Source organism: Camelus bactrianus, chromosome 8, assembly GCF_048773025.1.
Source record: "Camelus bactrianus isolate YW-2024 breed Bactrian camel chromosome 8, ASM4877302v1, whole genome shotgun sequence".
Classification (NCBI taxonomy): domain Eukaryota; kingdom Metazoa; phylum Chordata; class Mammalia; order Artiodactyla; family Camelidae; genus Camelus; species Camelus bactrianus.
The window spans coordinates 8,221,728-8,234,370 of NC_133546.1; the positions used below are offsets into that span (position 1 = coordinate 8,221,728).

Genomic DNA, 12,643 nt, shown 5'->3' on the forward strand with positions numbered 1-12,643 from the left:
GGGGTACAGCATTCACTTATTTGCCCAAGTCAGTGATTATTCATTTCAGTAAAGGGGGAAATCATGCTCATTTAATTTATTTTCACAACATATATTCCATGTAAGATAATAAAGTAGCAAAATAAATACTGGCACCTTTGCCATAATAAATCTTAAGACTGTATTAGAAAAATAAGGAAGAATTTACAACCAGTGAGCGCTGATCCTCTTGTCTGAAATTCTGAGGTATCAGTGACGTCGGGAAATTGATTATCGTGATTATCACTGAGTCTGAGGCCAGGCAGTAGGGCCATGAGCTCTCAGGATCCCTATAAGTCCTGTGAGCCCATAGAAAGTCCTTATTACCTGGGAACCAATGCACAGCATGGCGATCACAGTTAACAATACTGTACTAATACTTAAAATTTGCTAAGAGAGATCTTAAATGTTCTCACCACAGAAAAGAGATGGTAATTACGAGACTGAGCTGTTAGCTAGCCTCACAGTGGTAACCACACTGAAATACTTAAGTTCATATTAAAATGTTCATATCAATTACACCCTAAGAAAGATGGAAATAAATAAGTAGGAAAATTAACACACACAAAAATTCTTTTTACCTTTTTTTTTAAATACTTTTTTACATCTCATCTTACTTCCTAAGTCTCATTTCTTGCTGGTGCTCATTTTCCTGCACTCCAGCCTACAAAGACCTCACTACAAATGTTCTGCTGTTTCAGAAAGAGCAAGAGTCGAGGTGCTCACAGACATGGATGCGGGGCGTCCTGATTTAGCCACGTCACCATCAGCGATTTCTGCCGCCAGGTCCTCTAGGGTCTGTGGCGCTAGCAGGACAGGAATCCACTGCCAGCCCGCCCACGGCCCTCCCCAGCAGAGCGCCGCCTGCCCGGGGAACTTGCCGCTCCCTGGGATTAGCTGCAGCAGAAGAGCAACGTGCCAGGTGCTCTCTTCCTGCAAACCTGGGAGCACACAAGGGTCCACACCAGCGCAACTCCCACAGATTAATGTTTTTGTCTGAACAGCTGCTGTCTGCTAGGGGAAAACTCAGCTGTAAATCTGTGGACTTAATCGCCTTCTCAAATCACACAAAATGACTATTTTAAGAACCAATGGCTAGAATTGTGAAGTTGATAACATTCAAATCTTAATTTGTATAGGGAAATTCACATATTTTCCACTTAAATCTGAGGCAAAAGGGCAAGAACATGAGTGCATTTCATGGAGTGTCAGTGTGGTGGAATCCGGTGCTCTGGTGAGTGTGATGGAGTGATGACAGGTGTCCTGAGGGGAGAGGCTGCCGTTCACATGGCGCTCAGGGAGGGGTCAGTGCGGTCAGGCTGTCCTGTCAGATGCCGAGCCACCTAAAAGGAGAGCAGGTTAGTCTGCTCACTTGTCTTCCCCCGCTACATACAGCTTTATGGAATGCCCACAGCCAGCTTCAACCCCCATGGCATGTGAAGACACACCAAGTTCCCCCAACCTCACCTCGTGCTCCTGCACAACACCCACCACGCATCTAGCCAATCATTTATTCATCTGCTGAGCTGTCAGCATCTCTCACTGCATCAGTAAATATCAGTACATATCTGTTAAATGTTTATAATGGTCCAGACACATCCTGGGTGTTAGGGACTGACACGGAATAAAATAAATTCCCTGCCTTCATGGAGCCGACGTTCTGAGGAGAGATGGGGAGAGAGAAGTCTCAGCCTCCGTGACAGGGCTACGTGACAGTGAAATCACTACAAAGCACAAACAGAAGGATAAAGGGCTAGAGAAAGAGCAAGGCGGTCGTTTCAGACAGACGGGAGCGGAGAAGGCTTCCAAGGAGGACGTTTCAGCAGCGGCCTGAGATGAGGGAGTTGATCATGTTTTTAACTGGCATTGAACGCTTCCTCACCACACCACTATTTCTGTATATAGCAGTGTGTTGCATAGAGTCCTCTAAAAATTGAAGGGGAGGAAAACGCAGGGTGTCCTTTCCATGTTAAAGATAAGCTGTTCAAGCAGGATTAGAGTCAACAGACAACAAAGGGGTCAAGCCAGCTACACTGGCCCAGGACAGGAAAATGAGGCCATCCAGGCACACGGTTTCTGGCTGATGGGGCTCCGGGCTCAGGATGGGTACCCATCTGCTGAGGAGTCAGACCCCGTGAATGTCAGAGGGCTCTCCTGCCCCCCAGTCGCTTGCCCTCCTAAGAAGAAGGCGGGGGTCTCTGTGATATAAGAAATGTACTTCAAGTGTTTCACAGCCCCTGGTAGAAGTGGGTGTTTCATATTTGTATAAGCACGTACACAAAAAGAAAACCTTCCAGAAGAGTTCACTTTTAAAAGAGACCAAGTCGGTGACTGGTCACCATTAAACTGTGCTGGTTGGAGCCATGGACAGTTTTGAATATTAAGTTACAGTGATTTGGCCCCCAAATTGCAGTAATTAAAGTTAGCTCAGGATTCAATCACCCAAACCTCCATTTAAGAAGAACACACCATTCTTGTATTTTGTAAGCAGACAAGCCAGAAAGGACTTTCTTATCTATTTACAGCAAACAATAGGAAAAGCACACTTTGTGAGAACACGTAGAGTTAATTCTCAACAAAAGGAGGCAGAGTTTTGCTAAAGGAGTCTCCTTCCGGAGCATAGAAGTCTATGCCCATAAAGGCAATCCCTTACTTGATTTTTCAGTTTCCACACTTAGCTTCTTCCTCTCTTAGTTTTTTATCCAACTATCTTACATCAACACCTGAACCTTATCGAACATAAGGTGACTCCACCAACTTGCCTTTAATGCAAAAAAAGTTCATAAAGTGAAAACACACACAACAAACAAACCCCCAAGACCCAACCAGCCAACCAAAGGGTCTGTGGACATTCAGTCAGTGGTGCTCACTCTCACATTTGTGGTCAGGTTATCAGATATGCAGGTATTTATAGATGGTCACGGATAACAGCTAGAGGGATAAAGTACAGACTTTAAGTAACAACAGGTAGGAAGGAAAGAAAAAGAAATCATAGTACTTCCTTCCAAGAGCATCAGCCACAGGCACTACTGTTATGAGGAAATCAGGAGAATCCGTTTTAAAGGGAGACTGCCGCAAGTTTGTGCCGGGCAACGGCTTTGTATACAATACGCCACAATCTCATTAACTTGGAAATAAATCATCCAATCTAAACCACATTTAGTTCTTCTTATAAACAGCCCAATAAATTGCCTAACTTCCTTCCTGCTATAAAAATGTCCCTGCCTTTGGACAACTTGAATAGAAGAGCATAGACAACATGTGATTTTAGAATCTTACAGACAACAGTTAAGCTGGTGCTACCCAGAATCAATATTGTACTTGAGTTTTAGTAGCATCATTATTTAACTTTATATTATTGAGGCAAGTTTTTCAATGGTTGAAAAAGACTCGCAAGTGAAAAAAAAAGAATCAACAACTTATTAAAATGCTGAGACACTGTGCAAAAATCTTTCTCTGAAGGAAAGCCCTCTCTGATCCCTGAACCTCAAGCGGTTTAAATTCAGGACCTATGTTAGTTTCATGTGATGGCTGATAAGAACTTTTGCAATGGGTAAGGCCCTCGAGCTTCTTCTATATTCTAATCATACTGAAGATGAAAAAAATGAAGAAAATGTGGTCTTTAAGAAAATAAGACCAGTAAACAGAAAGGTGTTATAAACGCAAGAGGCATTAAGCACTCTAAAGGTTCTTAGAGAAGAGGGGTCGCAGTCTGCGGGCAGAGTTGCAAAAGGCTGTGACTGCCCTGACATTAAGAGGACAGACTTCCCCAAGTGGAGATGGCAGGGAAGGACAATCCCTGTAGGGGAAGAGAAGGCCAGTGGGAAGGGTGCCCCGAATCCAACACAACGGTGGACAATGCTGCATGTACGTGGCGTGTGCTTCAGCACTGTACTTCACCAACATTCTAATAGACATGAAAGACCGATTAACTCAGAAAGAGCGGACAATTCCCATCCTCTCCTACTTGTCTTTCCGTTAGGTTAGGGACAGAAAGCTGGCATGAGATTTGATTGAGGGCACACAGCCTACTGGTTCAGACAGTCAAAGGAAAGAACTAGAGAAAGCACATGTTGACAACTGTCTATCCATCATCTGCTGAACAAATACTTACTGAGCACCCACTGTGCTCTGGGCAGTGCACCGGGAGCAGGGTCACAATCACTGTGTAAACAGGTTATCTTTCCTTCAATCCCAAATCCACCAGGACTCCAACATCTGTGTAATTCTGCCACACACTTCAGCCTCATGCTCGTGGCCTCAACTCTACGTATGCTACTTTGGCTCTTCCCTGGGTTCGCCTCATCACTCACAACTACCTTGCTTCTACAGTACAAATTTGACTTTCCTTTCCAACCACAGCTCCCCACCCTGTGCTATCACGTCTTCCTGAACATCCCTTATTATGACTTTACACTCGACAGTCTCAGGTCACAGAGCTTCCACCCATCCAGATTCCGTGGCTGCTCATTTCTATAACATCCTTAGTAGTTTCCTAAACTCCTTCCATTTTTTTGTCTTTCTGCTACATTAATCTCTCCAATTCCTAATCTGAGGCAGCCTGTACCACTTCTGCCTCCAAAGCTTGTGGAGGAGGTGTGCGCAACACTGACTCTCACTTCAAACACACTAGCCCACTCTGGCCAGGATGTAAGATTTCAGTTGTTATCTTGAGTGGCTTCTGCATCACATGCCTATACACTGGCGCTCAGAGCTCTGAGCTCAGGGCCAGCTGCACAGTAGCCCCTCAAAATATGTTTGCTGGATGCTTGAACAAATGAACAAACAAATATGCTTATCTGCTCACGGAAGATATTACACTGTCTAAAAGATACATTTAAATCCTACAACTCAACAACAGAAAAACTAATAACTCAATTTAAAAATGGGCAAGGGTCTTGAACAGACATTTTTCCAAGGAATATATACAAATGGTCAAGTACTTGAAAAGATGCTCAACATAACTAATCACCAAGGAAATACAAATCAAAACCACAATGAGACACCACTCACATCCACTTGGATGGTTCCTATCAAAAACTCAAAAAATAACAAGTGCTGGTGAGGATGTAGAGAGGCTGGTATCTGTGCATCACTGGCAGGGATGTAAAATAGTGCAGCCACGTGGAAATTCAAACACCGTGGAAATTCAAAAAATTAGAATTACTGTATAACCTAGCAATTCAACTTCTGGGTATTTATCTAAAAGAACTGAAAGCAGCAGCTCAAAGAGATATTTGCATATCCCTGTTTATAGCAGCGTCATTCATAACAGCCAAAAGCTGGAGGAAAACCAAATGTCCACTGATGGATGAATGGATAAACGAGATAGACGTATATGCATAATGGCCTATTATTCAGCCTTACAAAGGAGGGAAATTCTGACACACGCTACAATGTGGATGAACCTCGAGGACATCATGCTAAGTGAAACAAGCCAGACACAAAGAGACAAACACTGGATGATGCCACTTACATGAGGTATGAAGAACAGTCAAATTCACAGAAACAAGATGGTACACATACAGTTTCAGTTTTGCAAGATAAAGAAGTTCTACAAATCGGTTACACAATAATGTAACATGCTTAAAAGTGGTTAAAATAGTAAATTTTATGTTATGTGTATTATGCTACAATAAAAATATATTTAAATAATTACTGTCTGCATCTAATTACAAATTTCCCCAAATCTGGTGTACCTGTCTCTCTGATGAGCTGGGTAAGGTTAGGACATAAGCCCCTAGTTTATTTTCACCCCCATCAGCCCTCAACTCACTCTCAGACCTGTCTCTGCTGCACCTCCACCAGAAGGAATTTTGCCTCCACGATAACTGGTCCAGACCAGAAACGGTCTAAATATTTTGGGGAAATAAAAGCAAATAGCAAGGGGCCCACACTTTCTTAAAGACTTTGAAGCTTTTTTACTTACTGTTTAATAATTTAGTTTAAAGGTAAAGGCACATTACTGGCATAACAAACAACATCAGGGTCAGCATTCGCTTCTGCAAGTTTCTGATTTCTACCTGAGACTGACGATAAACACCAGCTCACTCCGCTTACTCACCATTCACTCATTTGGGGAATGGAATAAAGTATTTTGGTTGAAAGGTGAAAACTTATTTTCCCTTTATTTCTTTTGGTTCATACCCCATAATTTAATTTAGGTCAACAAAAGATTAAATTCTGTGACAGATCAATATAATGAGTAGAAACAACTCAGGTGTATTCGGCGGAGGCCAGGGGCATGCTAGCGCCGCAGCGTCAGTGTGTCTGACGCTCGTCCTTACCTGCACAAGCGTGTCCAGGGTAAAGATGTGCTCCCCCCGAACATTGTAGAACTTGACCATGGCACTCTTCAGAAGAGGGCCATTGGGAAGGTCACCGAGCTGGGTCTGCCGTTCCATACCAGCGACTGCCAGGAGGTCTCCCTGCGTGCACCACTGGGCCACCACCTCTGAAATCACAGAGAAGAAACGTTGAGTACAAGGAGGGTACCCTTCCTGAACTTTCCTTTAAGCAGTTTAAACAACAGAACCGCTGAGCAAACACACCAGTGGCTCGTCCCCTTTCTCTCATGAAGACGACAGCTACGATTTCCCTGAAGGCAACACAGACTCTACTTAAACACAGATGTCTGATTATGTGGATGGGGACTGCATTCCCCTGAAACATATCTAAACCAGGAGGAAGCCACATATGATGAAGCTGGGTGTCAAATGTCCACCTCCCAACCAGCACTTCCGTCAGGAGATGGGAAGAACCCGGGAGCGCGAGGGGGACCGCACAGCCCGATGCTGCACACCCCAACGTGCTCTTCCCGCGACTGGGCCCCGCTCAGAGATGACTCAGGGAGCTCACAGAAGCTGAAAGGAAAATGCAGATCAAGAGCAGGGCCTAAATTTATATTCATTTGATTTCTGTGCACCAACGGGCAGATAACGCTCAGATAAAGGACATGTTTGCAGATGAAGGCCGTGACTTTCACTCAGCTTTTGGATGTTTTGGAGGCTCAGAAAAGAAGATAAAGCTTCTGTGGGTGGTAGTGTTGTCAGAGAAATTTTCACAGTGAAGATGTGATGCTCACCTAGAAGCCACTCAATATCTGTAAGAAATGGCTATTAGATGGTTTGTCTAATTCCAATGTGAGCAATTTATTCTTGCTGGTAAAATCAGCTATTAGTAAATAAGATTTATAGCATAGTTTTTTTTCCTCAGGACCCTAAAACCATATCTGGCTTATCCAAAGATCACTGAAATCCGAAAGTCCATGGCCTGTCCTGCAGAGAGGCTGGAATTTAAAGGTGCACCGCCAGGACAGGGATGGGCTTCAGAGCTGGGTCTGGAATTTGCCAGTTCCTGAGCTCTCCCAGGTCACATGTAATAACAGCATCTCTCTTACTCATGTGTAGTACCAATTCTGATGTCAACATCAGCACATTCTGAGGTCACTGAAGTTCCTTAACTTCCCTTTAAGATTGGACAGTGGTCCCTGGGACAAGACAGCTCTCCAGACCCAGGGAACTGAGAGATTGCTTGTCAAGTCAGTTGCAGATAGAAATCTTGAGACAGAAGTAGCAGAGGGCTGAGAGGAAGCAGTTACAAACAGAAAACAAGGAAAACTCAACAATCTGAGATAGTAAAAGCATTAGTAAATAGAGGGTTTTTTTTTTCTTTTTCCTATAGAAAGAAGTCAATAAGGTTAAGTACAAATCCGAAAATGAAAAATAACTTAAAAGAATCAAGTAAGTATCACGATGAATAAGATCTAAAGACAGATGAGGTGGGGGCGCTGGAGAATTTGTGTGTGGACCAGAATGTGCTCTGGACGTGCAAATGGCTCGATGCTTCAGTGAAAAGCCTGGTGGTGATAATGAACCCGAAATGGCCATCTCTGGACAGCAGCCTTGGAAAAACAAGGAAGTCAAAGGGAGGTGCAACTAACATTGATGGGTGAGGATAGCAAAGAGAGGGAATCTACCTTGTTTAGGACAGAAACCTCACTGCAGTATCACGGAAGTGAGGACAACAGCTCTCAGTCCCCACGGCCCTCGGCTGACCCGCTTTGCTCAGCATAGGCGAGTGAGCTCCTGCACCATTCTTTCTGTTATGTATTTATTTTAAAAAGTTTCTGTGACATGGTGGTTTTTCCCAACAGAAAAGTGGGCTGTTGCCCCTGCAGGGTGGACCCAGGCACAGAAGCCATTCAGAGGTTGCTCAAAAATGAATCCAGGGATCCCTTGTGCTCACGACCCCTTCTACTAGATGGCGCTATCTGAGTAACAATGAGCCCAAATATTTACAGGCAAATAAATGCTCAGGGGTTTCTTCGCTATAGTTATAATGTTATACTGAGACAGCTGTAATCTACAAAGGTAAGTCATTCTTTTGCAAAAACAAAGTTTCATAGGAATGATGTCATTTCTTTCTTGCTCTGGTAATAATACAACCAAGAACATTAAAAAGATGCAGAAACAGGTGTGAGCCCCTTGATATTTGGCATAAACCAGTCCTGATGCCCATGACAGGCACACCAGTCACTGGGGAAACAGGTTACCTCTACAAAACCCTGGCCCGAAGAACTCCAGAGTGGGACCAAGAAAGAAAAGCCTAGTGCCAGCCAGGGCAGGGGTGTGTCAGTGCTCTCCAGGGGCTGAGCTCCTAGGGAGATTAAAATCCTCCTGCATTAGTACAGAATGAAACAAGAATCAAGTGTTTATTGCATTTTTAGGTGCCACAATGTGGAAGGAGCAGGGACAGAAACGTCTGCATGTGGCCAGGACAGAGCCTTTACTGTCCCAAACACTTCTGGTAAGCTTTGCTCATCTTATTCCAGAAAATGATTCCCAATATCTTTGCCCAAAGTTTTAGTAAAAATTTCATTTATTTTAGCCTCTAAAAATGTATTTCAAAATATCACCTAGAAGGAAAGGACTAGTGCCTTATCCAGGCAGCCGCTCCTCACTTTTCCCGGAGCGCTTAGCACAGTCTCCCAGGGTGTGGGGAGTTCCAAAGCACAACAGAGGCCCATCTTCCCGAAGCACTGATTCTTCTTGATCATTCTGAGGTGTGTGTGTGTGAAGTTTTGGTCTCTTAAGCATTCTACACAGAGAAAGCCAGCAGAATAACACTATCCTACTTTCACTACACAGTTTTATGGATCTTTTCTGGTAAAAGCCTGGAGGGTCAAAATTTGGTACCTCGTCAGCAGTGAGAAACTTTGGCTCTTTTATGTTGACAAGAGCTCGCTGTGCGGCACTGAGTTACTCATCTCCGCGTGCTTCCACAGGTAAACACAGTGCACATCGTCACACTTCTGTGTGTTTCTCTCGTCCATCAGTCTTTCGTCAGTCTAATTTGCAGGTCCCCAAGTCCGGGGACTATCATGAATAGAGGGAGACAGTCTTTTTCCATTACATCCTCAAGACGGAGAAAAGTCACAATATAGTCCAAATAAGGTGAACCAATTTCTAATTATAAACGGAAGTCCCTGAAGGCTGGGATACTCAGCAGAGTTTTCTTCAAGGCAGAACCTTCTCAGCAAACATCTGCAAAGCAGAATCCCCCCCACCTCTGTGAATCTGCGATGAAGTCTGACAGGTGGTGGGGAAGAGGGCCGACGGCGGGGACCACAAGGAATCCGGCATTCTAAGCTCTTCCGCACATGACGTAAAGCACAGTGTTGGTGAAAGCTGGAGAATACCATGAGTCACATTTCTTCACTGGAAAAGTTTTCTGATGGTATTTCTTTGAAATAAAAAGTATTTCAGTAAACAAGAAATACCAGACCTTTTCAGTCTACAGATCTTCCTCAACTTACAATAGGGTTACGTCTGGATAAACCCATGGTAAATTGAAAAGGCACTGAATACACCCTACCTACGGGACATCCTAGGTTACCAAGCCTACCTTTAATGTGCTCAGAACACCAACCTTGGCCTCACCATCTAACACAAAGCCTATCTTACAATAAAGCGCTGAGTATCTCACGTGATTGACTACTGCACTGAAAGTGAAAAACAGAGCATCTGGTGCAAAGCGGCTAGAAGTGTGTGGGCTGCTGGCCCTCAGGACCGCTGGCCTGACCGGGACTGCACTCGCCGCCACTGCCCGGCATCACGGGAGAGGATCAGACCATGCACTGCTAAACCAGACAAGAGCCAGATAAAAAATTCAAAGTACAGTTTCTACCAAACACACGTTGCTTTTGTACCAAGTCGAACCATAGAAAGTCAGGGACTGTCTGTACCTCATGAGTCAAGCAACCGATCAGCCTGAGACAGGACAGGTTACTGTGGGCGGAAGCAGCTGCCACGAGTCATCTCTGACAGCACCTGGCGACCTCTCCCCAGTATTTACTGACATATCCCATGAAGTAGTAGACAAAAATTTTCAAAAAACTACTGCTGATCACGCCACGTGTAAGACTGAATCCTTAAAATATTCTGAAATCAAGACAGAAAAGAGAAATTGGCTACATGCAGCACCTACAGGATGACACCAATTTACTGAAGTTTCACCCAACTTTCTGAAACTAGGAAGACTTAGCGCAAGAGCACCTCGTCCATGAAAGTGTAGGTGACTGAACACATTCTACATTAGATTTAGACTTACAGTCAGGTAATTAAACAAGAATGCTAACTTTGCCTGTATTTTAGCATAAATCTCAAGTCAAGAACTTTCCCATTGGGGGGGGCTACTGTGGGTCGCCTCCCCGCGTCACCTCATCCTCGTGCTCCTCATCCTCTGCTGCACATCTGTAGGGATGTATTAGAAGTGCTGTTCAATAGAAAAATTAGTCTGACAGACAGAGAACAAAACAACATACCCAAGGAATAAAAAACAAAGTTTCCCTATGTAGGCAAGATGGTGAAAAATTAGAAGAATTCACCCTATAAATACAAAGGAACTGGGTGGTAATTGTGGCATTTTCAGTTCCAGTCAGATACTCAGCAGAGGGCAAAGTTCAGGACTGCAGAACCAGATGCAGGTTCTGATGGAATTAACCAACTTAGTTACGAGGTTTAAGAATAGAATTTTAGAAGAACAAAAGCAGAGCTTGGAGTACTAAATATACAGGGAAATTGATGATGACCATCTTTTTGTTTTAACTCCACAAAAGACAGAATACTCAGAAAAGAAATTACAGAAAAGTTGAAGGAATTTAAGATCATCATCATCATCATAAAAAAAGTACTCAGCTCCTAACGGGCCCATATGTGATATAAAGAAAGGCTTCTACATGTCCTTCAGTTTACAGGCTACATGATTCCTTGCAGTTATAGTTATGACACAGCAACATGGGACACCCAAGAGAGGGAGTTTAATTTGCTTCTGAAAGTATTCTACAGTTTTGAAACAGCATTAACAAGTGCTCAGTGGGGTGTGTAGGCAGGTGTGATGCATCCCAGCCAATCAACAGTTAAGTATACACGCTTGGTTCTCCATATCCCTGGGATTCCTCAGTAATTCAGACAAGAAGCACGTGGCTATGACTCTCTGGTCCGAAAGCCAGTTTTGAATGACCACAGCAAGTTGAACCGAAGGTTCCAGTTTGGCCCCCACTTCCCACTCCCTGTAATGCTGAGGACCAGAGGCAGCCTGGGATTTCTACACTGCACCATTCAACCCTGAAGAGACAGCACTGTTTTTCCAAATAACTCACCAGCATCCCAACATCTGCAGTATTCCTGAACTGCAAAATTCAGAACACCCGCAATGCCAATGGACACCAATTTCCTCGTGAGACGGCATTTCATTACACCTCTCAGAAAGGCATCAGCCCCGACTGTTGACCTTTGCCTTCGTGTCCCCGTCTGACAGTTCTGGAACCCCCACAAGCCTGCCAAGGTAACTTTACTGCACAACGATCAGTTCCTTATGAAGCGTTAAAATTACAGGGGCTTCTGAGTCATCTGTCTTGTGTGTCGTCTGCTCTGCAGGCCCGGCAGTGCCGTCCATCACTGTCAGACAGCGCCGGCTGGAGGCGAGTCCCGGAACACCCGAGAGACTGCTCCTCCGTGGTGGGGAAAGGGCAGGTGAAGATGAGGATGGCTGCCAGGAATCCCTCCTCAAGATGAGACCAGACAGGTATTGACTTGTCACATAAGCAGAGGAGTGAAAGGCAAGATCATTATGAACAGACTGCAGTAAGCCCAGAAGAGGTCACCGCAGGGGACAGAATCAACAGGATCAGGTGGACGACAGCCAGCTCGCAAGGCAAAGCGCGGCGGGGCCGCTCAGCGGCCGGGGCCAGGCGCAGCCCTCTGTACCTTTCAGCCCGGATCGGATGACAGTGGGAGACAGGTCGTCGTAGCTGTTCATCAAGCTGATGTCTCCCGAGGTGAAGCTGACGGTGAGCAGCGGCTTGATGTTCTGCACTGGGATGGGGTACGCTGCTGGGCCGTCTGCAGGGACAGAAGGGCCGAGTGAAAAAGAGGCAGTGAGCACGTGACCCAGATCCAGGCCCACACGCTGCGATCCCACAGAGGGCCTAAAAACTGCCTACTGATGTAGACTCCGGACTGGGATGTTACCAAGTAGGGCAACGTCATGCAGCACTCAGGATCTACACCAAAGCATCAGGGTGCTTCCCAAGAACTCTGCAATGAGAGGCAGCGGGGACAGC

The 12,643-nt window shown here is 44.9% G+C and overlaps 1 protein-coding gene across 1 annotated transcript in view; it reads right to left on the minus strand.

The window, feature by feature from the left end:
* Positions 1 to 12,643, minus strand: part of TULP4 (TUB like protein 4) — a 209,443-nt gene that overhangs the window by 32,267 nt on the left and 164,533 nt on the right. Inside the window, exons 6-7 of the mRNA XM_074368075.1 lie at positions 12,288 to 12,422; positions 6,306 to 6,472 (exon numbers count right to left, since the gene is read on the minus strand). Coding sequence (XP_074224176.1) covers positions 6,306 to 6,472; positions 12,288 to 12,422 — 302 coding nt within the window. The remainder of the gene's footprint in view (positions 1 to 6,305; positions 6,473 to 12,287; positions 12,423 to 12,643) is intronic.